The sequence below is a fragment of the Amblyomma americanum genome, chromosome 7 (assembly GCF_052857255.1).
Source record: "Amblyomma americanum isolate KBUSLIRL-KWMA chromosome 7, ASM5285725v1, whole genome shotgun sequence".
NCBI lineage: Eukaryota > Metazoa > Arthropoda > Arachnida > Ixodida > Ixodidae > Amblyomma > Amblyomma americanum.
Window position 1 is genome coordinate 49,171,076 of NC_135503.1, and position 26,464 is coordinate 49,197,539.

Genomic DNA, 26,464 nt, shown 5'->3' on the forward strand with positions numbered 1-26,464 from the left:
TCTCCCGCCGAAAGTTCTGGCAGCGGTTCTCGTGGCTCGACACGCAAAGAAGCACTAGTGTGCCTCGATGCGCGCGCCCCCTAAGCACTGGAAAAGGCCGGAACGAGAGTGTTTTTGTTTTGCGTTTTTTCATTGTTTCTCCTGTGGTGGACAGCGGTTTGAGTTGAGCATCGTCGTTTGTCGATGCGCCGATTCCCGTTTGTGTTGGATGTGCTGCGTGAATAGACTCATGATATACCTGCTGTCATGTCATATTTGCATTTCGTGGCATTTCCTCTCCCGGGAAGTGAAGATCAACTGAACGAAAGGTAGGTTGTGGTCGAAATCTGGCGCAGTGTACTTAGGGAAGTTAGGCTTAAAGCTTGTGCGTCTGTCGTTTCGTTCTAGGATTCAGCGCAGGCATTGAAGGAAACAAATGTATGACAGCCTCAGTGTGGACAATTTAGGCGTTCCCATTAGCCGAACATTTTAATCCGTTTTTATTACAGACGGACTTTGCCGACCTGACTGAGGGACGTGTGCGAGTCGTGAGAAACGAACGTTCGCTTTAGTTCCTAGCTGCGAGTTTATGATTTGAATCGTGTTTCGTGCCCTCGTTTTCTTTCGTGCGTCACCTAGGAGCTTTCTACACTCCGAGTGATGTGCTAGGGACGATCAACGTTTCGGTGGATAATCCGCGTTAGCCTAACTAATGCAGGTGCTGATGCGATCCGAACGCGCTGAAGGCGCGTGAGCACGTTCAGTGAAGTAGATCGCCTTATTTTGTTGTTTTCGGCATCACAACACTCATTTTTCGACCAGTAACTCTAGCCCATAATCAAGGTTGGGTGTAATACTCGAAAATGTGCCTATCCTACTATTTGTACGCGTATGTCCGGCGACCTAAATCATGGTGCTCTTATGTAGTGCTGTTTAGGTGGTGCTCTGCACTGCACGTGATGAATCGAACTTGTCATCTTGCTGCATGTGATCCACAAGTAATATAGACAGAGGTGATAGTATTTGCATAGAAATTTCAAATTGTTAGCGACCTCGTGATTTCGTGGTATTTGGACCTCGCCTGCCACTGTGGTAACACCGCTAACGGTGTTTCACGATGTGGGGCGTGTTTTTATGGCATTCCTTCTACAAACCTGAGCTGGCGTGTCTAGAGCGCTTGCGTGATGCTCTTAGAACAAAGAAACCGAATCTTTAAACCAGGTAGTGGTTCTTACAAAAAATTATTGCGCCCAACACTGCCGCCCACCTGTCAGAACAACAAAGGGACAAGCTCCGGGTCCTCAGTGTTGCGGATGCATTAAGATCTCGCTCATATTTGCTTGGTGGGACACTAATTCGGCACTCTTGACGAGTCTTGTCACATCTGCACATTGTTAATACTTTTGGCAGCATATGCATCCTTTTGCATGCATCATATATATATATATATATATATATATATATATATATATATATATATATATATATATATATATATATATATATATATATATTTTTTTTTTTTTTTTTTTCAGGTTAAGGGAAGTTGGTGAAAAGCTACGCAGTGGATATTCACCGCCTGCTGTTGTTAACAACTTCAGAAATTCTAATGTTATCCAATGTGTTGTTGGACCGTCACACATAGCATTCCTTTTTGAGGTGAGACTGCTGTTGTTACTTTTGGGACAATAGATGTGCCCTTTTCTTTTGAGTGGCCCAAATGCTTTTAAGAATTAGTTGTGCCTCGTTAATAAGGACACCTTGGTTCCCAAGCAAAACTGTACATAAAGCGAGTGGTCCGTATTAATGAATCGTGAAAAAAAAAAATTGGAGGGGACACACAAAGGTGCACCAAAGCGTGTTCTGAAAAACTTCGTTTTTGATATTTTTGTTTTTTTGGATTTACATGAATAAATAGTTTGTCGCAGACAACATAGCTGCAAATTAAGCCATGGAAATAAAAATACTCGAGGACTCTTTGCTTTCTCGAGACTGCTGCTGCAGGGTGATGCGCCCCACCGCCTGCTACAGCGGAAGTGCACGCTTTGATTCTTTCCTTGTGGTGCGATGGTGATCATGGTTCCCCTTTCTTGAAGGTCTCGTGTCTGCCTCACTCCCCAGTTATGCAATCCCATGACATCCATGAATCTACACTTTTTCGTGTGACCTGTGGGATGCCATTGAGTTTTGTCCCCGCAGGAGCATCTGCTACATGCAGATGTTGGTGATTTGAGTTGCGACACCACAGTTTCCGAGCATCTGCAGGGGGATGATAGTGGACAGTGCGTCACCACAGACCTGCGCTTAGCCGTGCGTGGCATTGACATATCCGGGGAAAAGGTGTTCCTGGTGGTTGAGCCGGTTCTGAGCGTTTGGATCTGGAGGCAACACACCACTTTGCCCCCGCTTCCGTGGCCGTGGCCACGGAAGCGGGGGGAAGTCATGTCCACGAAGGAGTGCCTTGAACTCGGCCTCACACAGTGTTGGGATTTGAAGGCGTGCGCTACTTTCCAAGCCATGCACCCTGAGGAGCCGAGCACCAGGCCGGGGAATGGCTTGTACCCATTTTGAGGAAACCGGTGGGTAACCGGCCGGCGGCGGAAGTCAAACCCACCACCTCCCGTAGCCGAGGCGGGTGCTCTACCACGAGGCCACGGCTGCGGTGGCACCTCTGGCCTGACCCGAATGGGGGAAATCTGCAGTTGCCTTTTCCTATCGTCCCCTCTGTCTTTCACTTTCCTAACTTTCTTACAACCCTCCTGTCCGCCTGTCTTGTCAGTTTTTTCACTTTTCCTAGACAGCTAGGGATAACCTTGTATGGCCAACCACCCTAAGTTGCGTCATATTTGGTCATAGTTGGGGTGTACAGCTGGCGTGGACGCGTGCGAGTTCCTGCTCCGTCCCCTCGTTGGGCTCCTTGGTGGGTGGCTGGCACCATGGCCGAAGAAAGCATACATTTCTTGGCTCCCCCTCTCCTTCCAAACGATCTGCTCAAAAAAAGAGTGCGGACCGATGTGACAGCAGAATTCCTGCAAAAAACAAAACCATGCCATACATAGTGGAGATCCCAGCCATCTAGGAAAATGTCTCCGTTCATTGTTTCTAAATCTCTAACTGATGCCCCTGGGCCTTGGCTAAGGTGACAAAGTTAGCCAGTGGCGACCTACTCCTCCAAGTCCGAGACAAAGTACAATACTTTAAACTCCCAGCCATAGTGTCCTTTGGAGACATTCCTGTACCCATAACTACATATTGATCTCTAAACACAGTGAAAGGAGTAATATCTGAACACGATTTCCTGAACCTTTCTGAAGAAGAGGTGTTGGAGGGTCTGAAAATACGAAATCAAAATCCGAAAAGACGACAAGGAAATACCGACAAAACATGAAGTCCTGACCTTTGCCTTCAGCCAACCCCCTGAATCCATAACTGTAAGACCATACATTCCAAATCCCAGATGATGCTTCAGGTGTCAAAGATTTGGCCATGGCTCTCAGAGCTGTCGCAGCCGCCAAACATGGGCCATATGTTCATCAAATGGTCATGAATCCGTGGACTGCAACGCTACACCACTGTGCGTGAACTGTGAAGGGGACCATCCCGCGTTCTCGAGATCGTGTCCGACCTGGAAGAGAGAAAGAAATAATAATAATAAAGACTAAGGAAAACATAACATATCAAGAGGCACGAAAACGACTCCCCTCAAATTTCCAGTTCACAGCAAGAAAAACTTCGCCGATGTGGTGCGCAGGGGCCGCGCACCACACTGGGCTTCGGCTACCACCCAGGCAAAGCCTGAGGCAGGGCTATCCCCGCTCCCAGCAGACGCAGCGAAGGCTGCCCTGCCACGTCTGAAAAAGGGCCTGCCGGCCCCTCGGGAAGCCTGTAAAGCTTCCCCCAGTCGGGAGAGGCCCACAAACCGAACTCCCTTGGGTTCTCTGAGGCCGCCAGAGCTTCTAGTGAGGCGATGGACACTACGCAGAACTCGTCCCCACTGCAGCAGCTGCACAGCTCCCTTGAGCAAAAAAGAAAAGAGAAGACCCCAGTAATGGCACCCCCAAATCCGTATATCTTAAGTTTTTAGCTACTCTCAAAAATCAACCAACGTGGTGTTCCTAATACAGTGGAACTGCCGAGGACCAATAAATAACTACAATGACATAAAAGAGCTTTTAAACCCACTGTCCGTGGCGGCTTTATGCTTACAGGTGACTAATTTAAGTCCTATACAAACATTTTAAACAAGTATATCTTTCGGTGTGACCGAGAGCAAGTGAGTAAACTGCCTGGAGGTGTTGGTATTGTTATCCAGACTGGTGTTGCAACCCGCGAAATCAAATTTGAAACCAAACACGAAGCTGTTGCAGTCATGTCCTTCATTTTAAGACAATCACAATATGTCACATATCTTGAGCCACACCTAACAGTGAAGCGCTAACCGCATGAGGCGACAATTCGCGGCAACACGCCGCGCGATGGCACCGCGCAATGGGCTGAGGGCCGCCGAAGCACCGTCGCTTATCGCGTCGCCCAGGTTCTGGGCTTGCAGAAAATTTCGCCCATCGCCCGTAAGTGCCTTGCGAGACTAGCCAATGACGGTAGGCCTTGTGGGTGCGTAACTTCTGATCGTTTTACGCGCGAAAGTTTTTTTTTTTTTTAAGCGGAGCAGCAGCCGACGTATCCCTCACCATGGCAGCTATGCAAGAACTCAATGAAAGGCTCATTAATGAAGTTAATGAGGAAAGGGTGCTGTGGGATATGTCCTACACGCGCTATAAGTCGCAGCAGCGCAGGAATGCCGCCTGGCGCCGCATCGCATCGTCCCTCGGGCACGCTTTTCTCCGTCACGTGATTTTGTGTAGTCGACTAAAAATAAAATTATTACCCAAATATATTTTATTTCAATGTTTTTATTGTGTTTTATCTTGTATAAAGCTTTAACAGCTTTGTTATACGTGTTAACGCAAAATGACTGAACGTTGAAGCTGCCGCAATCGAGCAACACTGAAAACGCGCCGCTCCGACGCCGAGTCCCGTCGCTTCGTGCGGTTTGTGCCAGCGGCAGCGATGGGCGACGGCGGCGTCATCGCGCGATGTATCGCGAAGGAATATCGCCTTATGCGGTTACCGCTTAACACATCATGATTTAGAAACCCTTTTAAAACAGCCACCATAGCCATACCTGCTAGTTGGTGATCTTAATGCCCACTCTGGCTTTTGGGGAAATGCACACACTGTTGCAAGAGGTCGTATTTTAGAAGATTTTATTCTAAGTAATGTTTGCCTTCTAAATATCGGTAAAAGCACATACTTCTCTCCGAGCACGAGAAAAACGAGTTTCATAGATATGACTTTTAGTTCACCCTCTGCTTTTAGCGATTTTGAATGGGATGTCATCGACAACCCATACGGCAGTGATCACCTCCCTCTACTAATCAGCTTAACATCTGCACAGGAAGTCATCGCAACGAAACCACGACGTTCGATGTTAAATTTAGCTGACTGGGCACTGTTTAGAGAAAAGGCCAGCCTAGGTAAAATAGTTTCAGATAATCTCAGCTTAGACGAACTACATGAATTTATCACAAACTGTATTCTCACCACTTAATGCCTAGCAACTCCTCAGTTGTCTGGAGTAGTAAAACAAAATCACAAAATTTGGTGTACACAAGAATGCCGACACACAAAATGAACAAATCAAAGCCTGGGGAATTTTCCGTAGATACCCAACGCAGGAAAATTTCACAAACTTCAAGAAGTCCAGATCAAAAGCCCGATATATTCGCCGTAATGCCGAAGAAGCTTCATGGCAAGGTTACGTGTCATCTATAAATAGCTCAAACACAACAAAACAAATGGAACAAACGTGGGTTAATGACATCCTAGTCGAAATCAAGAGGAAGAAATGGGCTTGGGCAGGGCATGCAATGTGAAGGCAAGATAACTTCTGGTCCTTAAGGATAGCAGAATGGATTCCAAGAGAAGGCAAATGTAGCAGAGGGCAGTTAAAAGTTAGGTGGGTGGATGAGATTAAGAAGTTTGCGGGGACACGGTGGGCGCAGCTGGCAAACGACGGGGTTAATTACAGAGACATGAAAGAGGCCTTTGTCCTGTAGTGGGTGTATTCTGGCTGATGATGATGAGTGTGCACCCATCTTCACACCCGAATGTTGCGCTGTGTGCATAGCCGTAAGAAAAATAGTAAACGAGAAGCTCGCAAACAGTATTATTTACAAAGACTCCTTCAGTGTACATACAGCTCTACACTCTAGAAACACAATCACTCTGATGCTTGGTGACATCATACACAGCATTAAAATAGCCACAGATCAAGGACAAAACAAAACTGCTGGGTACCAAGTTATGTCGGAATTAAAGGCAACGAGAGAGCAGACCTCTGTGCTGCTCAAGCTCGTGACAAGCAAAGAAAAAAAAAGTAAATATTTCCTTTAAAGATTGCATGAGTTTTGTATATCGTAAAGCAAGGAAAAAAATGGCAGTCTGCTTGGAATAACGAAATAGATAATAAACTACACTTGGTAAAACCAGTCTTAGGTGAATGGAAGTCGTGTGTGCAAGTCGTGTGTGCACCACGAACGTTTCAAGGAAGCGATTCTCTGCTTTCTCCAAATAGGCCACACACACCTTACGAACAACTTCCTGATAACAAAACAAGACAAACCTGTTTGCGAAGAATGCGGAGATGAACTTATGGTTAACTACATTTTATTCTCGTGTGAAACTGGAAAAACGGAAAAAAGTTCTTTATTTAATTTCATAACGAATACATTCCTTTTCATCCAATACTGCTTTTAGGAGATAACGCAATTGTTCACATGTCTCACGTTTTCAACTTTTTAAGAGAAGCAGGATTTCTGAAGAACCTCTAAATTCTGACCAACTGCTTTGCTAATTTTTGGTAGACCTCAGCAAATTTCTCAGTCCTGAGAAGAAGGCTGAGGTTTTTATTTGGCTCGTTGGGATCCTCGAGATCCTTGCCAAGCCAAGGATAGCTGCTAAGGTTACCCAACCCTGTTTAAGGCTTTTACTAGTGGCCATTTCTAAAATTTCTCTTCGTAATGATCACTACGTAGTACTAACGTTTTAGGCCCCCTACACCACCAATGATTTTTCACATTTCTATAAAATTCAGCAAACATTTTTTTCTATATACCTTATGCTTAGCGCATGATGGCCTATGTGCCATAAAACTCAACACAACACCTATTTTGTTGCAAGTGTTGTTCGGTTCACGAGCAAACCACACATTTTCAAAGTTCACTTTGGGTATTACTACGCATTACTCTGCCAATTGCTCGCTAACAGAACAACACATGCAACAAAAACCATTTCTGTGGCTCAGTGGTTATGGCGCTCGGCTGCTGACCCGAAAGACGCGGGTTTGATCCCGGCAGTGGCAGTTGAATTTCGATGGAGGCGAAATTCTAGAGGCCCCTGTACTGTGCTATGTCAGTGCACGCTAAAGAACCCCAGGTGGTCGAAATTTCCGGAACCCTCCACTCCGGCGTCCCTCATAGCCTGAGTCGCTTTGGGACGTTAAACCCCCACAAACAAAAACTTGCAACAAAACACAATGGCGTCTTACAGATCACATGAAAAGGTGTAGATCCATGGATGTCGCAGGTTTGCAGAACTGGGCAATGAGGTAGACATGGGACCTTTGGGAAAGGAGAACTGTGATCACCGACACACCACAAGGAAAGAAGCGTGCGTTTTCAGCGGAGCAGGCGGTGAGGCGCATCAACCTGCGGCAGCAGTGCCGTGAAAGCAAAGAGTCCTCGAGTATTAATTTCATGAGCTTAATTTGCTGCTATGTTGTCTGCGACTGAAACTATTTATTCATGGAAAGCCTAAAAACAAAATAAAAACGAAGTTTTCCAGAACGCTGTTTAGTGCACCTTTAAGCTCTGCTTTAAGGGTGTGACACGATAGCTTAATGAGGGTAATGCCCATATATGCAGAATTGGTCATTCTCTAACATTCATATATCCCTGGGAGTCCTCGTACCACTCCTGGCACAGTGGTGCAGCGGTTAAGCGATGCGCCACTGCCCTACGATGGCAGGCGCTGCCACCGATGGGGCTTGTGCAACCCAGGTTGCTTTTCCCGAGCCACCTCTAGCTATCAGTCATTAATTTAACTGCCACCTGCCATGGTGCGCAGTTTTCTCACAGATTGTGATGTCTCCACAAGGTTATGCGACCTAGGAGGCCCACCTGCCTCCTCAGTTGCTTCTGGGGATTTTTTGCGCAATGTCAATGACGCCGGTGGTAATGCCAGATTTTTGTGACTTCCTTAATGCCATCGTGTTAAAAATGTTGAAAACACTTCATGATTTTAAGGTATGTTTCTCTAATACTGATCGGCAGTGACGAGGGGATTAAACAGTTCTTGAAAGCTCCAAGTGCATTATTCTAGTAGTCATCATCTTTGAAATAATGTGCTGTAGTATGGATCACCTCATGGTCCATGAGAGGTGTGATGGCACCTCGTGGCATGATAGTGGATCTCCTACTAAAGTTCTCCTCATTCTACACACCGCTAGTACTGATCTCCACTCATTTGGCCCTCAATATAGCAGAAGCTGCGCAGAGTGTATTCTTGACAACCATTCATAGAATATGACTGAAGGTAAGGCAGGTTGACCAGTCAGGTTGTCAGTATAAAGCAGGAAACGAAAAAAAAAAAGGCGATTGCTCAAACATTTGCACTTTCGCATTGACTTTTATTGGTTTCCTGCACACACGATACAGGAAACAAAATATCTCTTTAGGGCAGTCGAGGTTTGTTCTCATCGCGGTCCATATTACCGCAATAAAAATATATGGGCCCAAATTAGTTGTGTGCGTTTTCATCCTGTGCATTGTCAGAACAGCGAGTTTTCATATTAATGAGACGTAAATGCATCGAAAAAGTTTCATCCCCAGAAAAATTTTCATAATTTGGGTCGTCCTTATCAACAGGGTACAATTGTATGTCTGGAAATTATTCTTATTGTCAGATTACCTTTACCTGGTCACTGTGGCTTTTTCTCTATTTTTGCTGCTGCTTTAAAAATTTTTTGAGTTTGACTTTTTTTATTGCAGGATGGCAAAGTCTGCAGAGTTGCATTTTCAGTTCTGACAGACCGGCTGGACCTAAGTAAAAATGAAATATCAAAAGTGTAAGTAGTGCTTCTTTTTTGGAGTGCAGCCCTGAAGCGCCCATTCGTGGGGTGAGTCGCGTCACCGTCGTCGGTGCAACTGAGCCAGACCATAATGAAAATAAACTTTGCTGCGACTGGGATTTGAACCCGCGGCACCGCAAACAGATCAGCTTCGCTAGCCACTGCTCGAGAACACTATGCTATCGCTGCAGCCGATCATACCTCATGTTAAACTGCAACTCACTCTCGTGCTGTGCATTGCACATAGTTGTCTTTTTCAACTAATACTGCTATTGGACTAATATACACATTCTCGCGCGGTGCATTGCACATTGTTGTCTTCATCAAATAATACTGTTATCGAACTAATATCGTTGCCAGATGTGCAGACGATCCTGCAAAGCAAAACCATGAGCCTTCAGAGGCCGAGTGTGCTAGGCTGTCGCCGCAACCGATCATGCTTCGTGTTAAACTGCAACGCACTTGCGCTGCATTGTACATCATCGTCGTCTTCTACTAATGCTGCTGTCAAACTATTTTACACATTCTCGCGCTATGCATTGTACATTGTCATCTTCATCAACTAATGCTATTGTTGAGCAAACCAAAACAATAAGTCTGCAGAGCCTGAGACACCTACAGAGCTGCGCTCAAATTTTGCATTAGAGGGTACCGTAGTCATCCTTAGAATTTTTTGTTTGCATGTTTTCTTGGGAAAGAAGTTTCTAGGCGTCTTGCTGCACGGTTGTGGCTAATTGAATTTGTATGCACGGTGCTGAAAGCCTTTTTTCTACGAGTGGGGTAGCTTGCTGTCTACCCCAACAAAATTTATTACGTGTTGAACTCTGAAGAGCCTTTAAAAGGCTGTGTTCCAACACAAGATGACGATCAAAACAATATATAATGCAATGATGGTTTCTGTATGGTGCTCAGATTGTGTGATTGACAATTATCTTCAAAGAAGTTTGCTTGGGTTATTGTAATGTCTAGCGGCTGTTTCAGTGAATCTAATGAACAAGGCTGGTGGGTACCATTCACTGTCTTGGAAACTGAAAACTATACTCTGCACAGCAGTCTTCTAGCTTTGATGAAGTTGAACATCAATGCAGTGATGCTGCTGCCATAAAGTATTTGACTAGAATCTGCACTATGCTTTTTGTTAACTTGATCTAGGGAACCCAGCTGTGCATTGTATCTTCCGTAACCTTACTGTTGTTTTGGAGCGTTATCTGTGACTATGAAAGGGAAGGCAGTGTATCGAGAATGCTTGTCAGTCAATTCAAGCACCTGCAGCAGGTGAGCTGAGATTGGTCACTTCTTGGCCCAGGAGTCCAGGTAATTGACTGAAAATGGCCATCTTCATTGAAATAGCAGCTATTGATTTGCAAGGTTGTATTTTCGGTTTTCACAGACGTAGTGTTTTCAGACAGTGGCCATGCTATTAGCACTCTAGTAGTGCACAGCTGCAAAGTTGCTTAAACAAGCCAATGAGGATTAAAGAAACAAAGGTATGCTTCCAGGCTTCTCTCCAGTGCTGCATCCCACCATCATTCCCGGCTCAACCTCAAGGGAAGCGGTGGAGCTGGTGGTGCTTCAGGCGGGGGCTCCGGAGCAGCTGCCCCCTCTGGGTCCGCCTCGTCCTCGGGTGCCTCTGGATCGAGGTCTGCAGCCCGGTCACGAGGACGCATTCTGCGCTCCACTGCATCACGTGGTCGAGGTTCAGGGGTCATCATGGGGTCGCGCCCTGTAGTTCCCGCTCCTTATGTGCCCGAGGAGCTTGTCTCACAGGTGAGCCCCACTTTGCTGAACTATTCATTTGTGCTAATGCTGTGGTAGGAGGGGCACAGGGAGGCTCATACGCTAGTAGGACCTTCTATCTGGCTCGCAACTTCAGAGCCAACAAAAAACAAATTATAAACAAACCTCATGTGCTCTGTGCGCATGAGGCTTTATCTTGCTACTTTTAATTTTAAAATTGCGTGTTTCGCTGCAAAATTTGCACAGCCTTTGTACTTTGCATTGGCCACAGCCGAAAATTTTATTAGAGGCATGTTTGTCCTCAAAACTAGATAGCAGCTTTTGTGATGCTGCTTTGCATGTCTGTGTGGACTGTTTAGCGGAAGGTGTTTGCTTACACCAGCCAAGGCACTGTGCGCGGGCAAGGCGCTCGTGTAATGTGCGATGTCAGTTGTCGAAATGAATCTGGAGCGCTCCACTACAGCATCCCTCGTATAGCCTGTGTCTCTTTGGGACGTTAAACCCTGTATACTATTATCGTACCATACCAGACATTACAGTGATCTTTCTCGTGATTTAAAAACATACAGCAACTGGAGATGTTGCCAACTGGGCTGATATGGTGGACTGTTAATTGCCGTCTTTTCCTTTGGCCTTTCCAATTGATATCGTTTGAATGCGAGTGCTGTTGAGGGCTCAGTGGCAGTTGACACTTTCATGTAATAACGGTCAACTGCCACTGGAGGCGAAAGCTATGGAATGAATAACTGTTGAAACTGCCTGCGTAGGACAGATATGAAATGGAGATTTTGATGGCTCTGGGAAAACAAGTTTCTTGAATTATTTGAACATTGAAGCAGATGTGTACACATGCTGCACATCGTAGAGCAACAACAGCGAACTTGGCAGCTGGGGATGATGACTACAAGAGTGGGATAGTTGCATGTGGCTACTGAGTATGCACTTCATCGCCATTGATTGAATCATTAAATATGGCCTGTCGAAAACCATGACCCTGCATTCTTCAAACACAAAACCAGAGAGTTATATACCGAAGTATTTCAGACTCTCATATTTCACATATGTAAATGGGATGCGATTGTGCAACTAGGTTTCGTGCTTGCTCTTTTTTTCCTTTTGGGCTTGACCCGGAAGTGTGTTTTGCAGTTTGAGAGACTGAATGAACGATTTCTAATTTACGTTGTATGGAAACACTTGTGCACTCATGTTAAGCACAGAATGTGGTTTCCAGCATTGCTCAGTTTGTATTGTAAACTTGGCTGCAGGTGGTATGATGTGCACTATGTTGTGGGTAATGGTATGCAATGTGTTCTCTTGAAAGGCTCAAGTGGTTCTTCAAGGAAAGTCACGGAACCTTATAATTCGAGAACTGCAGCGTACGGTGAGCTTTTTTCTTTATTATTATTTTTTCTCAAGCAGCTTCTTTCTTCTGTGATCAATTTTTGGTACAGCTCAGACCATATATAACGTAACTGCTTATAATGCGGGACTGCATTATACGCGGCTTTTTGTGACAACCGCTTCGCTTCTAATAGAGTTCAATGTATTGGCATACCGCTTAATACGCGGCAGCGCGTAACTGGAGACCGCATATAGTGCGGTTTCTGGAAAGCCTGGCGGCCCTCGTACCAGTGCGGGCCCGTGGGTACCGGCGGGACGCGAGGAGCATGCTTCCCAGACTGCACAAAAGGGGGGCAACAGGCGGGGTGGGAGAGTGTTGTCAGCATTGTTCAAGGCAAGGCTGAAGGCAGGAGAGGATGAAAAAAAAAATTGGCTGTGGTTTAGCTCTGGTTAAACCTAGAGTGACGCGATAGCTACAGCTGGCCGAGTGGAACTTGCTCGGTCGAATTTCAAAGTCGGTCTTTCACCGCTACGTTTCGCTGGGCATTCCTTCTTCATCTTCGTCCCTGGACGTGGATTCACTCTTTCCTCCCATCTCCACTCCACACCCCCCCCCACACTCGGCTTCGCCGGCACGCCGCACCGCCAGCAGCTACTCCACACCATGTGATCAGCCACGGTGCCATCACGATGGCCACGGGCCATGGGGTGGCCACGCTGAAGGCTCGAAATGCTAGCGTAATGTAGCTATCGCTACAAAAAAAGCAAGTCGCAAAGCAGGCGCTTTTCCTCTCACTCTCCTATGTGCTTCTGTTAGGCACACTGATTGGACAAAACTTGAAAGCATGTGATGGCACGGCCAGATGAGCATGCTGGAGTGGCGGCAGTGGTGGCAGCGAGCGCACGGCATGACGCTGCAAGCGCTGCTCGTACCGCGTGCACATGCGGCAGCGTCTTGTCACGCCGAGCCTATGAGCGAGATATATGTTGTCACGTGTAGCGAAAAGTTGACAACGTAGGCAAGTCAGCTGACAACGTGAGCAAGTCGACCAGCCTTAGCTGTCCTCAGTTCCGATGGCGTCTGCTCCTCTGAAAGCCAGGAAACAGCAAGTTCTCGTAACGAAGCAGAGCATTGTGAGGGACGTCGAGAGCAGTTTGAAAAAGGCTACGGTGGCAAAAAGTATGGTGTCACCGATGCTACTGTGTCCGCCATTTGAAAGAACAGCTGCAAGTTGCGACAAAAGCTGCAAGAAGACTCCGCGTCGCTTGCAAGGAAGTGGATTCATGCGTCAAAGTATGAAGATGTTGCGCCGCTTTGTATGAACGGTTTCGCGAGGTCCGGACCCAGAGCATTGCTGTGAGTGGCTCAATATTGCAAGCCAAGGTCAGATGCCTTGCAAACATTTGGGGCATGATGGTTTCAACCCATTGCGCGGTTGTATTCAGCGTTTCAAGGACCGGCACGAGATAAGCTCGTTGTCGCCGACCCCTACTGCGTTGTGCGTGAAGTAGCCACCACAGATGAAGACATCGTGGCAGCGGTGCGTGGTGGCGATGAGCCTCTATCCAAGGATGAGCCCGACGAAGTGAGTGAAAGGGCAGCAGAAGTTTCGTGCAAAGACGCACTCGACTGTTGCAACAAACTGTGCCTCTACCGCGCTCAGAGAAACCTCGGCGAACAGGCGTTCAGGTGCGCCACTGTTTTTGAAGATGAAGCCATTAGCAACGCAGGTCAGTCGCAGTGCCAGACTAAAATAACGTCTTTCTTTCATCCAGTACGACACTTCGATAAAAAAAATCAAGTAAACTTCTTTGTTTCCTGTGATTGCAGTGTTGTGCATCTGATGCTTTCTCAGGTGCACTTTGAAAGGTAGGCTGGCCATTCTGTAAACGTGAATGCGGGGAAAACGTGCGTTTTGGTTACAGTGCAGTACCGCTAATAATGCGGATTATCCCGACTCCCGCGGTATGCATTATAAACGGTCTATGCTGTACCATCATGTTCTGGAGGTTACGGAAAAATTTTTCACTGTGGTAGATCCTGTTGTCACGAAGCTTACAAATAACTGAGGTGATGGGTGATGGGTACATGAGCAAAAGAATTCGTAGAATCAGTCAATTAGCGATGGTCATTTTTTACAAGCAGCAGTAAGTTTTTGGATTGTTCTGTTTGATAGAGACATATATTGTTGACAATACAATATGCTGCTGTTAACTGGTACTTATGTCATAGTTCGTTGATTGGCTCTTGATTGTAATGTGTCAGCTCTACAAATGATGTTAAGGGTAGGCTTTGCCAAAGTTTGAGAGGCATTTCTTGCTGTTGTGTTGCTGCTGTCATTCCCATTAAGCTGTCGATCTAACGATTTTTCCATTCTGTTCCAGAACCTTGATGTGAACCTGGCGGTGAACAACTTGCTGAGTCGGGACGATGAAGATGGAGAGGATGTGGACGATGGTCAGGAGTCATACATGCCTGGAGGCTAGTGCCACTGTTTTCACAATTTGTTTTTGCTGGCTTAAAATTCATCACTTTTGTGTCCCCTGTGGGCCAGCAAGCAAGAGCAGGAGTGCTAGGTTGGACAGAAGCATTGCTGATAGTCATTGGGGACATAGTTACCGTATTTACACAATTGTAAGTCGACCTATTTTTCAAAATTTGAAAATCTAGTGGAGGGTCGACCTACAACCGAAACGATAACATAGAACTTTTAAGTAAAGGCGAGACAAACAAGGTGTCTAGCATGCTACAGCGTGGTTGCATTTTTGCTGCGCGGCTTTGTCGCATCGCTCTTGGAGCTGGCCTTGAGCAGCTGCTATGTCAACGCGCAGAACTGGCATCCCCTCCCCCCACGGGCGGTGGCCGATGGCGGCTATCGATAAGCAGTAAACTTGCACCCCCCACTCCCCGCATGTGGCTGCTGACTGCGGCTGCTGATATGCGGCGGTGGCCCGATAATGCAGTCGCATTCTACGGGAAGCTCAAGCATCCAACAAGTTTTCTTTTTACTTTCAAATGCGCGCTCGGCGCTCAAGGGAGCGTTGACAGTTGATGGAAGGGCCGCTGTTCCTGCGAGGCGGCACCCCCACTCAGAACGGCAGTGGCGCCGGGGAGTGTCGGAAGCCGACGGAAGGGCCGACGCCATTCACGCGTAGTTTCTCTCTGGCTCTGACACATTTGACTACTGCCAGCTGCGTTTCACAAGCTTTAATGTAGTGCTTCGCCAGCCGTCATTTGTGCTCTGTGTCCGGTAAGCGACCGGCGCTCGTTCACGGCTACATTCAAGATGGCTATCATTCTTTATGCCGAAAAAATGAATAACTGCGCGCCGGGCCACAAGTTTGGTGTTCGCAACGGGTTATACAGGTGTGCCAGCTGCAGTGAGGAAAATTTTCAGCTGTTCCATGTTATGTCGTAATGTGGCAGTTTGCAGAGTGTGGGATTTCGCTGGACGATGATGTTAGAACGACGTGCTGTGGGACTGCAGCAGCGATCACAACGGCAGCGCTAGTGAGGACGATGGCGTAAGTGTGGATGAGTAGTCCAGTGACTAACACATTTTCGTTTTGGAATGTGCCCGCGGGCACGGCTGCGCGCGGCAGACGATAGTGGCTGGCGGTAAACGGCGGCCGTTGGATAATGCTATCCCATTCAACCTTTCAAGGCCAAGCTTAAACAACCTCGAAGTTTTTTTGTTTGTTTTTTCGGAAATGTGATTTGGGGGGGTCGACTTACAATCGTGTAAATACAGTTAAGTTAAATCTTAAGTTAAACATTATTATTGCTGTTCAAATATTACTCTTTTGTTCACAGCGAGCTTTATATATTCAGTGTTGTCCAGTATTTTGTTGTGTGCCTCTGCAAATATGTTCCTGGAAAGTGCCAGACTTTCTTCCTGCAGACCCTAGAAGCTGAATGCAGACTGCGCACTGTAGTGGAAATTTTTGAACTCAAAAGTAAAATTGCCATTAAAAGTGGTCCCTCCAGAATTTGAAAATTGGTTTCTCCGTGCCTTGAGCATTAAGTGGGTCCTTTAAAGCACAGTTTCTTGACTTGCAGATGACTTGATATCTCTACTGGATGCTGGGATCCATGGAGACCACCCCAGTGTTATCATAGATGCTGATGCCATGTTCTCTGAGGACATGTTTGGCTATGCTAATCTGCGAAACCGCACTGGCAGCAGAGGGCGTTCTGGTAAGTTGACCTGAACTCTTTGAACTTAGGCAGTGGAACGAGTGTCACTTGTGCACTTTCACAATTTGTCGTCTTTGAACCTGTTGCCGATATCGGTTGGCTTCCCTATTAACTAGGGTAAGGGTGCGGGCTAGTTGGTAATGGTATATAGGCACTCTGACCAGATAGTGCGGTAGATAGTAGAGGCTGCTGAGATAGCCATGCTGCAAGATGCCTTTACTGGTGCGCCATCGGTTGCTCCGACAAAAGCTAAGTTGCAATTTTGAAGATTGAAGGCCCCTATGTCACATATATTTTGTTTTTTTTTGTTTGTTTGTTTTCAGCATATAAGTAACTGTTCCTGTCCATAAACGTCAGTTGGAAGTACCGTAAAAACCGGACTATAGGTCGGACCGGAATATAGGTCGACCCCCTAACTAACCAATTCTAAAAATGAAAAAATCTTTTTTCAATGGGAAAAGTACCGAAAGACATCCTTACTTTGAAACAAATGCGACTCGAGAGGTTGCGCAATGGTGACAGTATTTAATTTCATAAATGCTGCTTGTATGTACACTTGGAAAATTTTTTAACAATATCGCGCACCAATCGGCCCGCGTGTTTGTTTCTGGCACAGGCAAGTACAGCGCCGTAGAGCAAAGCCCTCCTCTTCATGAATCGCCACAACCAGGATGGCGAGCCTTTGAATTGCGCCCTCGTGAGTCTAGAGGCACGCGTGATCTCTGCCGCTTTCACGCGGATGCATTCGGCAGTCATAGGCAGCGATCTTGCTCGCAGCGCAACGTTTCCTTCCTAGCTTCTGCCTCCGCCAGTACTGAATGCTCTTTTCGTGAGCTTCCTCGTTCTCAATCGTGTTTTTCTTGAAGGCGACGGTAAATTGCCGTTAGCTTCCGCTTTGCATCTACTGAAACGCAAAATGGCGGCACTGCTGCTGATGGCGATGGTGATGGAGGCTGTTGACTTCAGCCACCCATTGTTGCAAGACTTCCATATTTTTTCCGCCAATGACCGGTATATAAGACGGGGGTCGACTTTTCACCATGGTTTTTTGAAAAAAAGTTCGACCTATATTCCGGTTTTTACGGTAAGCACTCGTGTGTCTGCTCTTGTCTTTGTGCTTGTCTGTTTTAAGTTGCGCTCTATATATTTTGAATTCCCTAATGAACATGGTGTTGTATGACGTGTAATTTAGCTGCCATATTAAGCTTTCAGCTTTTATGCTGTTTACCATGTAAGTACGTGTAAGGGCCGCACTTCATTTTTCCAGATTTGAGGGCCAATTTTCGGGGTGCGGCCCATACACGCGATAAGCGTAAAAAAAAATTAACTAAAAACACTCCAGTCAGAGAATTAGTGGCATTTATTCTACGTTCAAATGTTATTCGCTGGGTATTCAGACTCCCAGCTGGTGTTGTGCTCTGGTACACGCTCATTCCACAAGAAGTCGCACAGCATGTCTGCCGTCAACATGTAGCCGTTGTTCCGTGCTTCCATCACTTAGCAGAGCAGCTCTTCTTCCAGTTCGGGGAACATGCATGACTGGCCTCGGAAAGTGTGGTTTTTGCAGCTTGTGTTCCTCAATGCATCATTTTGGTCGCACCATCGTCGGACGTACTTCTCGGCCATGTCTAATTTTCTGCCTGCCGCACGCTTGCTGTGTTCCAACAGCAAACTCCCAGCTGTGTAGCTATTAAGGTGCTTGCCCATTGTGCTAAAAATGCAACGCTCGGCGGCAGCACGCGAAAGCCACAACTACGGTGAACTAATACGCTACCATATATGCTACCACATCTCCCGTGCCTTTGACAGCCACAAAAGGCTGGAGCTAGTGATACTGATGACAATGTGGATAGTGCGAGCTCGTGGCGGAGGGAAAAGTTGACGATGATGATGATGAGCTGCGGCCTTGGGCGCCATCTTTGGGCGGCACCTGGAAGCTCCTGTGCTCATGCATCGCCTCCGCGATCAGCTCCGGCTGCGAAACAGGGTGCGCTTGATCGCTGAGGCCATGGTGCGCTTGCATTTCAAAGGCTATTCCTGCATGGGTCGGGGTGCGGCCCTTACATGGATAATATTTTTTATATTTCCTTTCGGAAAACGGTTTGGCCCTTACAGGCAATTATAGGGTATATTTATTTTAGTTTTTGGTGCTGATGCACTCTAGGGCAGCATATTTTTTCCAGGCTTTTGGTCATCTTCTCATTTTAAGTGAATGTGAGATTGCTGCTTTGTGAGTGTAAATGTTTGTAGGTTGTAGTAGTAGAAATGCACGCAACTCTAAAAATTAGAAATTGGTCTTTTTGACCTTAGACAAGTTATTTTTTATTTAAAAAAAACAGGCAGTGTACCTTGTCTCGCTCTCGTCGTTAATGTAAGAACTCAAGGTGGCTTCATTTTTCAGGTCTGCAGTGGTTTGCGGTTTACTTTGTTTTGTCTGTGTGCAGAAACTGCGGCATGCACTGCTCTGCCATGCAGGTGACCAAGACAGAGACCGGGACAGGGACCGTGACCGAGAGAGCATGTTCCGAGTGAGGGAGCGTCACTATTCAGGCTCCCGGCGCTGGTTGGAGTCGGCACTGCGTGACAGCAGCTCGGATCTTGCCGATGCCAAGAAGATGAGCCCACTGTGGCTTTCGGAGGAGCCGGAGTACTGGCCTGACAAGGCAAGTGTTGCACCAGTTCAGTTTGGATCAAAACTGAGTGGTGAGTAAGACGGAAACAGGTTGAAGCAATGGCGACAACGAAAACGTTGCTCAGCAGGAATATACAGTAAAACCCCATTGATATGGACCCCGTTAATTCGGATAATTTGGACTGCTGCCGAAGTCCCGCCAAATGCCTATGCAAGCCTATGGCGTTTGAAGCTTGTTTATTCAGCTGGGTCCCTGAATGGGTGGCATGTCGAAGGTTGAAGTGCTTGACAGACGGATCGTCCAGATAATCGTCTGCAGGCCTGAATTCCTGAATTACAGACAGATGAGCGCACTTATATTACAAACACTCACTTATTATGAACGAGGATGGTGTTGCCGTTAAAATACCATATGAACGCATGCAAGGGCCGCATTTTTTTTTTTTTTTTTTCAGATTCGAGGGCCAATTTTTGGGGGTGTAGCCCATACACACAGTACGAGAAAATTTTTTTTAAAACTAAAATGCATCAATCGAGGAAAGAGCAGCGTTTATTTTATGTTCAATCGTCACTCGCGGAGTCTTCCAACTCCGAGCTGGTGCTGTGCTCTGGTGCATGCTCATCCTTTAAGAAGTCGCGCAGCATGTCCTTTGTCAACGCGGAGTCGTCGTTCCGCACTTCCATCACATGGCAGAGCAGCTTTTCTTCCACTTCGGGGAACTTGCACGACTGGCCTCGGAAAGCCCGCTTTTGGCAGCTTGTGTTCCTCAATGCATCCATTTGGTTGCACCATCGTCAGACGCACTTCTTGGTCATGTCGAATTTCCTGCCCGCCGCATGCTTGCCATGTTCGAGAGCAAACTCCCAGCCGTGTAGCTATTATGGTACTCGCCCATCGTGCTATAGTTGCAACGCTCGGCGGCAGCCCACCAAAGCCACAACTACAGTGAACTAACACGCTACCACAGCTCCCGTGCCTTCGACAGTCACTAAAAACTGGAGCTGGTGATACTGACGCCGATATTGGTAGCGGGAGCTCGCAGCGGAGGAGAAAGTTGACGATGATGATGACCTGCGGCTTTGGGTGCCACCCGCTTTGGGTGCCATCCGTGGGTGGCACCTGGAAGCTCCTCACCTTTTTCTGCTACCCCGTGCAGGCAGTGCACAGATAGCAGACAGTGCAGCTGGTACATTTTGTGCATACGTGCGCTGCGCTTCTTTTGTCGCTGCATGGGCCAAGGTACGTCAGATGAAGCTGTCAAACTATAGTGATCTTATGCATGTGCGATGCGTCATTGATGCACAGCTGACCAGAAGTCGTTTGGGATGACTTGGTGCGGATGCCAACATCGCAGAGCTATGCCCTGATGAAGCCGTCGTACGCAAAGTACAAGCACTCCCCCACCACCTGGAATCTCACTAAGCTAGCCGACCTGCCGCCAGCTGCCATGAACGCTTCAACCAAGATTGGTTATATCGCTTCCCTGTAGTAGATTGTTGGCATCAATAGTCACGATGAGAACATGACTGCACTGGAGAGTTTGGGAAGCACCACAATAGGGCTGACTTTGAAGGACACTCACATAATGCACTTTTTAAGGAATAAACTCCGCTTTTCTTGTACTTATAACTTTTGGCTGTAATATGGAAAGTACTTTTTAGAGCATTGGATACAACGAACGCAATCCACATGACCATCAGGTTTATTATAACAAGGTTTTACTGTATACAGAGAGAAACTGCCCATCAGTGTGAGCGTAACCAGTGGACCAGTTAACGCTCTATTGAAAAAAAGAGGTGGCAGGGAAGGGATATGACCTCGCTGGCATCTAATTATACATGGAATGCAGTTTTACCACATGGGCTAGGTATTTCCGTGGGAGTGATAGCAAGATGGGCAATGATAATCATTTTAATCTATTTCTCCATAAATAATAATAATAATAATAATAATAATAATTGGTTTTGGGGGGAAAGGAAATGGCGCAGTATCTGTCTCATATATCGTTGGACACCTGAACGGCGCCGTAAGGGAAGGGTAAAGGAGGGAGTGAAAGGAGAAAGGAAGAGAGAGGTGCCGGATGGAGGGCTCCAGAATAATTTCGACCACCTGGGGATCTTTACCGTGCACTGACATCGCACAGCACACGGGTGCCTTAGCGTTTTTCCTCCATAAAAACGCAGCCGCCGCGGTCGGGTTCGAACCTGGGAACTCCGGATTAGTAGTCGAGCGCCCTAACCACTGAGCCACCGCGGCGGGGCAAACCATACTTCGTTGTTCTTATGTTTTGTGCTACAATATGTATAGTGCTGTTGAAAGATATGACATGCTTGGAGGGTTGTTGCCTCTCTGGCCATTAGGCGCCATTGGCATGTGGCTGTCTCCAGACTTGCTGAAACTTTTGTGACCCTGTTGGCACTGCACCAGATAGTTTTTATCCTTATTCATATATTTGTTGTCATATGGATGGCTAAATGCTTGCAGTGCAAGCTTGACCATACTTGTTTACCTCTTTTTCCTCACATTTTCAAGGCTTTGCTGCAATTGAAGGAGCAGTAATGCTTGTGCTCTCTCGCTGGAAAAAAAAAAAAAAAGATTGGAAAATGAAAATGTTTTCTGTTTGTTTCTCTATCCCCGGCATCTTTGGATGACTGCATTACCCCTAAATCGTGGCTTGCCCTCGCACTTAGTGTCACGCAGACTAGCCTGTTCTGAAGTGCTTGTATTTGCTTTGTGTCTGGAATTTTCCTTCATGTCCTTCATGCTCACCGTCAAACTGGTCTTTGCCCTTTTTTCCCAGGGTGTCAAATTTGTGCATATCGTGGCCCTCTACTCTGAGCTTGTTGCCCTGAGCTCCACGGGACAGCTGCACCAGTGGAAGTGGAGCGAGCCGGAACCTTACAAAAACACTGAGGTAAGCATACTTGTCTCTGCGAAATTGGAGGGAAGCTTCGAGCATTCAAGGCATTGGCACTAGACCACAGAACTGATGTTGTGTTGTGAGAGTATCATCTTAACGTGACAGCATAACATGCACTTGTGAGGTGAGAACTTGCCCAGGCAATGAAACTTCTGTTTCTCTCTGTTTTCCAAAAGTAAAAAAATTCTGTCAGAGCATTGTTGGTCTCTCATACCTGAAACATGGCCTGTATAAAACCTAAACGGGGCGAGTGATCCTCCCGTAGATACAGTGTGTTGTAAACATGCCTCACTATCATCTTGGGTGGCGTTCGGTGAAGTGAAAGCTTCAGGTGATGTTCTGCAGCTGTTTAATTTTTTTTGCCCATATTGTTTGGCTTGAACTTGGGAGTAAGGATCGAGGCATTGCTTTTGAGACGGAAGAGCACTACACAAGCTGCTTTTTTTTCCCCCCTGTGTTCTTTGTGCGGTGCAGCAACCAGGTATCCACCACCCAAAGACTTTGTCACTGGGCCTGGGTGGTGAGCGGTGCCTGCTGTTGGAGGCACGGTGCGTGCGCGCCACGGTGGTGACTGAGTCTGGCCGTGTAGCCACTTGGCTGGACGACTCGCTCGCTCCCGTGGCACCCAAGCTAGAGCAACCTGCGCAGAGCTTCCCCGAGTTCCAGCAGGACCCTGTGGCAGCGCTGTATGTCTGCTCGCTCTACTCCTGCGTCAGGCTGCAATCGGGCGCCCTCTACTGGTGGTGAGTGCTGTGCTGCTCTGAATTCAAAGTTGGCACGTTTGGTACAGGTAGTTGTAGTGCGAAAGGGAACAGTCACTTTGCACTCAAGAGTAGCCTTTGTTCCCATTCTCATTCTGTGTGCTGTTTTCATTGTCATGGGTTGGTTCTTTCGTGCAGCGGAATGTTTGGGCTACGTTTTAAACCTAGTTAGACTAGCCGGATGGTGAAAAGGTGGAAGAGGGTCATAGGTGATTTCATATTGCAGCCTTACGGTTCTGAAAATTCTATGGTAAAGGCATGCTCACATGCATGGTCAGTTAAATAGTTATGTTTCATACTCCCTTTCCAACCATTATTGTTTGTTGACATGTTACAGTCATCATTTGTGAAAAGAACAAGCTGATAGTAATGCTATTGAGTGGTATGCACCAGGTAGCCTTGCTCTTCCCTTTGAAGTTGGCAGTGGGAATGTTTCATCCAAATTCACATGTGCACCATTTTTCTTATTTAACGTAAAATACCGAGCAAGCGCCCCTTTTAAGGGGGAAGACTGCTTCTGGAGGAAAATTATTTATTTCTCCACCAAACTTAATGAAATTGCATATCCTTCACCAGCTCCTCGTGCCGATTTCAAAAATGCAATTACTTTATTGGTAGGTTAATTAGTTCTCAAGATATAATTACCCCCCATTGTTCACCAGAACGTTGAGAGAAAAGTAAAGCATAAAAGCTCAAAAACGGCGCATTGTTAGACTCCAGAAAGAAAATGGAATGCAATGTTGGAGACAGTTTTCTAATTTTACCATCATTAGTGATTTCACAGTACAATGAAATTCATGCAATAAACTGTGGCTAACATGCAATCAGGAACTAGATCATTAAAAAATTTTCTGAGGCTTAATTGAAAAATCTGCTTCCAACATTGCATGCTCAAATCACCTAGGTACACACTAAAAAAAAATTATGGTTCTGTCAGCTATAAATGCTGAGATATGCCACATAGAAATTTGCTCAGAGACCAAAATTTGCATTCTGAGAAAAATGAGAAAAACAATCAGAGTACTGTTTATTGAAGAAAAATTCTTAATAGCCTCCCGGAATGTAGTCTGATTGCTTGCTATCATTGAAGTAGCACTTCAGCATGCGCTGCACATTTTCTGCTGATTTGTGCTTTTGTGCACATGCAGCTTTCCTTTGTTTGTCTTTCTCTTGCATGCGCTTGGTTGCCTGGGGGCTGGAGGTCAGGTTCAGCTCTTTCAGAATGCATGCAGCAGTTCTGTCATTTCCTGCATTAAACTTCATTACAGCCTCAGCCACAGCAGCCTGAACGGTAAAAAGTGAGGCGTGGCGCTCCTTTCGGGCAAGTGCCCATATCATTGAGTGTAAGGATTCATTATTATACTGAGTTTTGCCTCATTGGACCCGCTCAAGAAGCCCCCTGTTAGAAAGACTTTCATATACAGGCAGCAAAGCGTTGCAGACATGAGGAGGCAGGTTGTGTCGGTAACGTGGCATGGTGTCACCTCGGGCCTCTGCAGCATTCTGTCTGCACCAGGACTCGGGGCCTGTTGGACAGAAGCTGTGGTTGGCGGTGACGTCATTAGAAGTGACATGATGATAGGTGGCCATCACAGCCCTATGTGTGGCCTCCACATCACCAATGTGTGATCTCAGAGCCCATGCATAGTATGAACTCAATTTAGAAATTAAATCTGCCGTAAGCTTTCCTTTCCCACCAAGGGATTCTCCACTAGAACCTCGCTGTTTTGAGACCACATTGCGCAGAGCGGTTCCCATGCGCTTCTGCACATGATTTATGCAGTCTTCTTTGGTAATTGGAATGTACCCATAGACTTCTTCTTCTTGCAAAGCAAGGAAAGTGCGGCTGTCCCCATCGGACAGTATGGTTGTGTACTGGACGTTGTGCAGTTCTAGAGACCGCTTGAATAAGATGAGTGCAGCCTCTACCTCCATTTCGGAAGCCTTCTTGTTGGTGTTCTTCTGGCATATGTGGCTTGCTTTCCACGCTGAGTACGTCGGGTCATCATCTTTCGGGCCCCGTTCGCACGCGGCGCAAAAATTACTGAGCACGACGTAATTGAGCACAAGTCCAGTAAAGAGCTCGATAACTGTCCCGATTCCAATGTGCAAGGAATGCCCGCGTGTCATCCACGAGCCGTTAAATGAGACTGCGATTTTACCTAGGTGTCCGAGATTTAGCTCCGAGTACACCTCCCGAACGCATCGTGTGCAGTCAGCTGTCATCCTCAGGGCTGCACGATCCACCGCGGGCGTCAACTTTTCTTTGACGTACTTTTGCCACGTTTTCGTGTGCAAACCCCTATGAGATATATTCATTGCCGAGAATATATCAGTGCAGCACGTTGATTTTTGGTTGCTTGCATGGCACGCGCGGCAAGAATGTTCACAACGAACTGATTCTTTTCTTGACCGCCGATCACACGCGGTGAACTCCATTCAGAAGAAACGCCGCCGCAATTTACGCACGAAAGCGTCAATTTCACAGCAAGGCCGTACTCGTTGTCACATTTGCCGATATTCACATTACCGCAGCACACTTCGCACTTCACACACGCTAGTAGCGCATTCACAGACTCCAAACTAACAATCATGAAGGTTGCGTCAGTCGCGTCGCCGAGCGGTTCGGCAGTGGTAGTTGCGGCGTCTGCGGTTGCACCGAAGAAAGCAGCTTTGCGCTTCGCTGCAGGAGTCGATGCCATCTGCTGCAGTTTCCCATGTGCTTTCCTCGTAATTGCTGCTATCTCGGAAGGTTGCAGCATCAGGGTGTCTCGCCGAATGCGACCGCTGTCCGATGTTCCAATGTCCGCGGTCGCCGTTAGGCCTAGGCCTGACACGGTCTCCACATCGCACTGCGATCCAGATGTGATGCTTGCGGTTTCCGCAGAGCTCTTCTTCTTGAAGTTGTCAGTCAGCGTCTTCTTCCTCTTTTTTCCGAACTTGTGCGCCGTGCGGAACTTACGTGCTGTCATTGCTGCAAAGCGCACTAAGAACGATACACAAAGTGGCCCCCACTTGAGCTCACGGTCGGCCACGAACGGGCCAAGCAGACGACGGCAAGCTGGTCAGCCAATCGGATGACACGTTTCAGTCACGTGCGCCGACTAGCGAATAGCAGCGCACGTTGTGAATTTTTTTTGGCGGCTTTTTTTCCCGCAATTAATAAGCATAAAAGCACAGCAATGGCGCGAAATTGAAGACGAAAAGCTTCTCTTACGAATGAGACCAAGATGGCGACGATCACTGCCGGAGAATGACGGCTGCGTGTCGCGGAAAGACCGTGGTTTTCACGTCAAAATCTGTCCCAAGTGTGCGCGGATCTCCGTTTTTTAATCGCATTACAGTCGAAATATTGACTCCGGAGTTCTGGAATTTCACAGAGTAGTAGAAAAACAGCTGCAGATTTCAAAAATTCTATTCCTGAAAAATCGATTTTTTTTGCGATTTTTTTCGCCCCCAGAAGCCGTCTCCCCCCTTAAATTTGATGATAATCACGAAATATTGGGGGATGGGCATTTGGTAGGTCCAGGCGTGAAAATCCAGAATGGGCAAATGGTGGAGTGGGTCCTTGCTTGGTCATTGAATTTAGGATGGCGGCCAAAGATGAATTCCCAAAAAGAATTGGTGGGGAGGGGGAGAGTAAGTAGATAACGGTACCACTTGATCAGAGACCCTCCATTAACATTACTGTGTACGGCTTACAATTCT

At 46.8% G+C, this 26,464-nt stretch overlaps 1 protein-coding gene across 18 annotated transcripts in view; it reads left to right on the forward strand.

The window, feature by feature from the left end:
* hyd (E3 ubiquitin-protein ligase hyd) overlaps positions 1 to 26,464 on the forward strand; it is a 105,390-nt gene continuing 78,926 nt past the window's right edge. For 12 of the 18 annotated variants that reach the window (XM_077632128.1, XM_077632135.1, XM_077632129.1 and 9 more), the window contains exons 1-10: positions 129 to 308; positions 1,515 to 1,638; positions 9,087 to 9,163; positions 10,666 to 10,933; positions 12,225 to 12,284; positions 14,630 to 14,726; positions 16,305 to 16,442; positions 18,918 to 19,105; positions 21,876 to 21,989; positions 22,470 to 22,738. In XM_077632128.1, coding sequence (XP_077488254.1) covers positions 247 to 308; positions 1,515 to 1,638; positions 9,087 to 9,163; positions 10,666 to 10,933; positions 12,225 to 12,284; positions 14,630 to 14,726; positions 16,305 to 16,442; positions 18,918 to 19,105; positions 21,876 to 21,989; positions 22,470 to 22,738 — 1,397 coding nt within the window. In that variant the 5' untranslated portion in view covers positions 129 to 246. Of the gene's footprint in view, positions 309 to 1,514; positions 1,639 to 9,086; positions 9,164 to 10,665; positions 10,934 to 12,224; positions 12,285 to 14,629; positions 14,727 to 16,304; positions 16,443 to 18,917; positions 19,106 to 21,875; positions 21,990 to 22,469; positions 22,739 to 26,464 lie in introns of all 18 variants that reach the window. The other 6 variants (XM_077632131.1, XM_077632143.1, XM_077632139.1 and 3 more) reach the window with 3 other exon arrangements.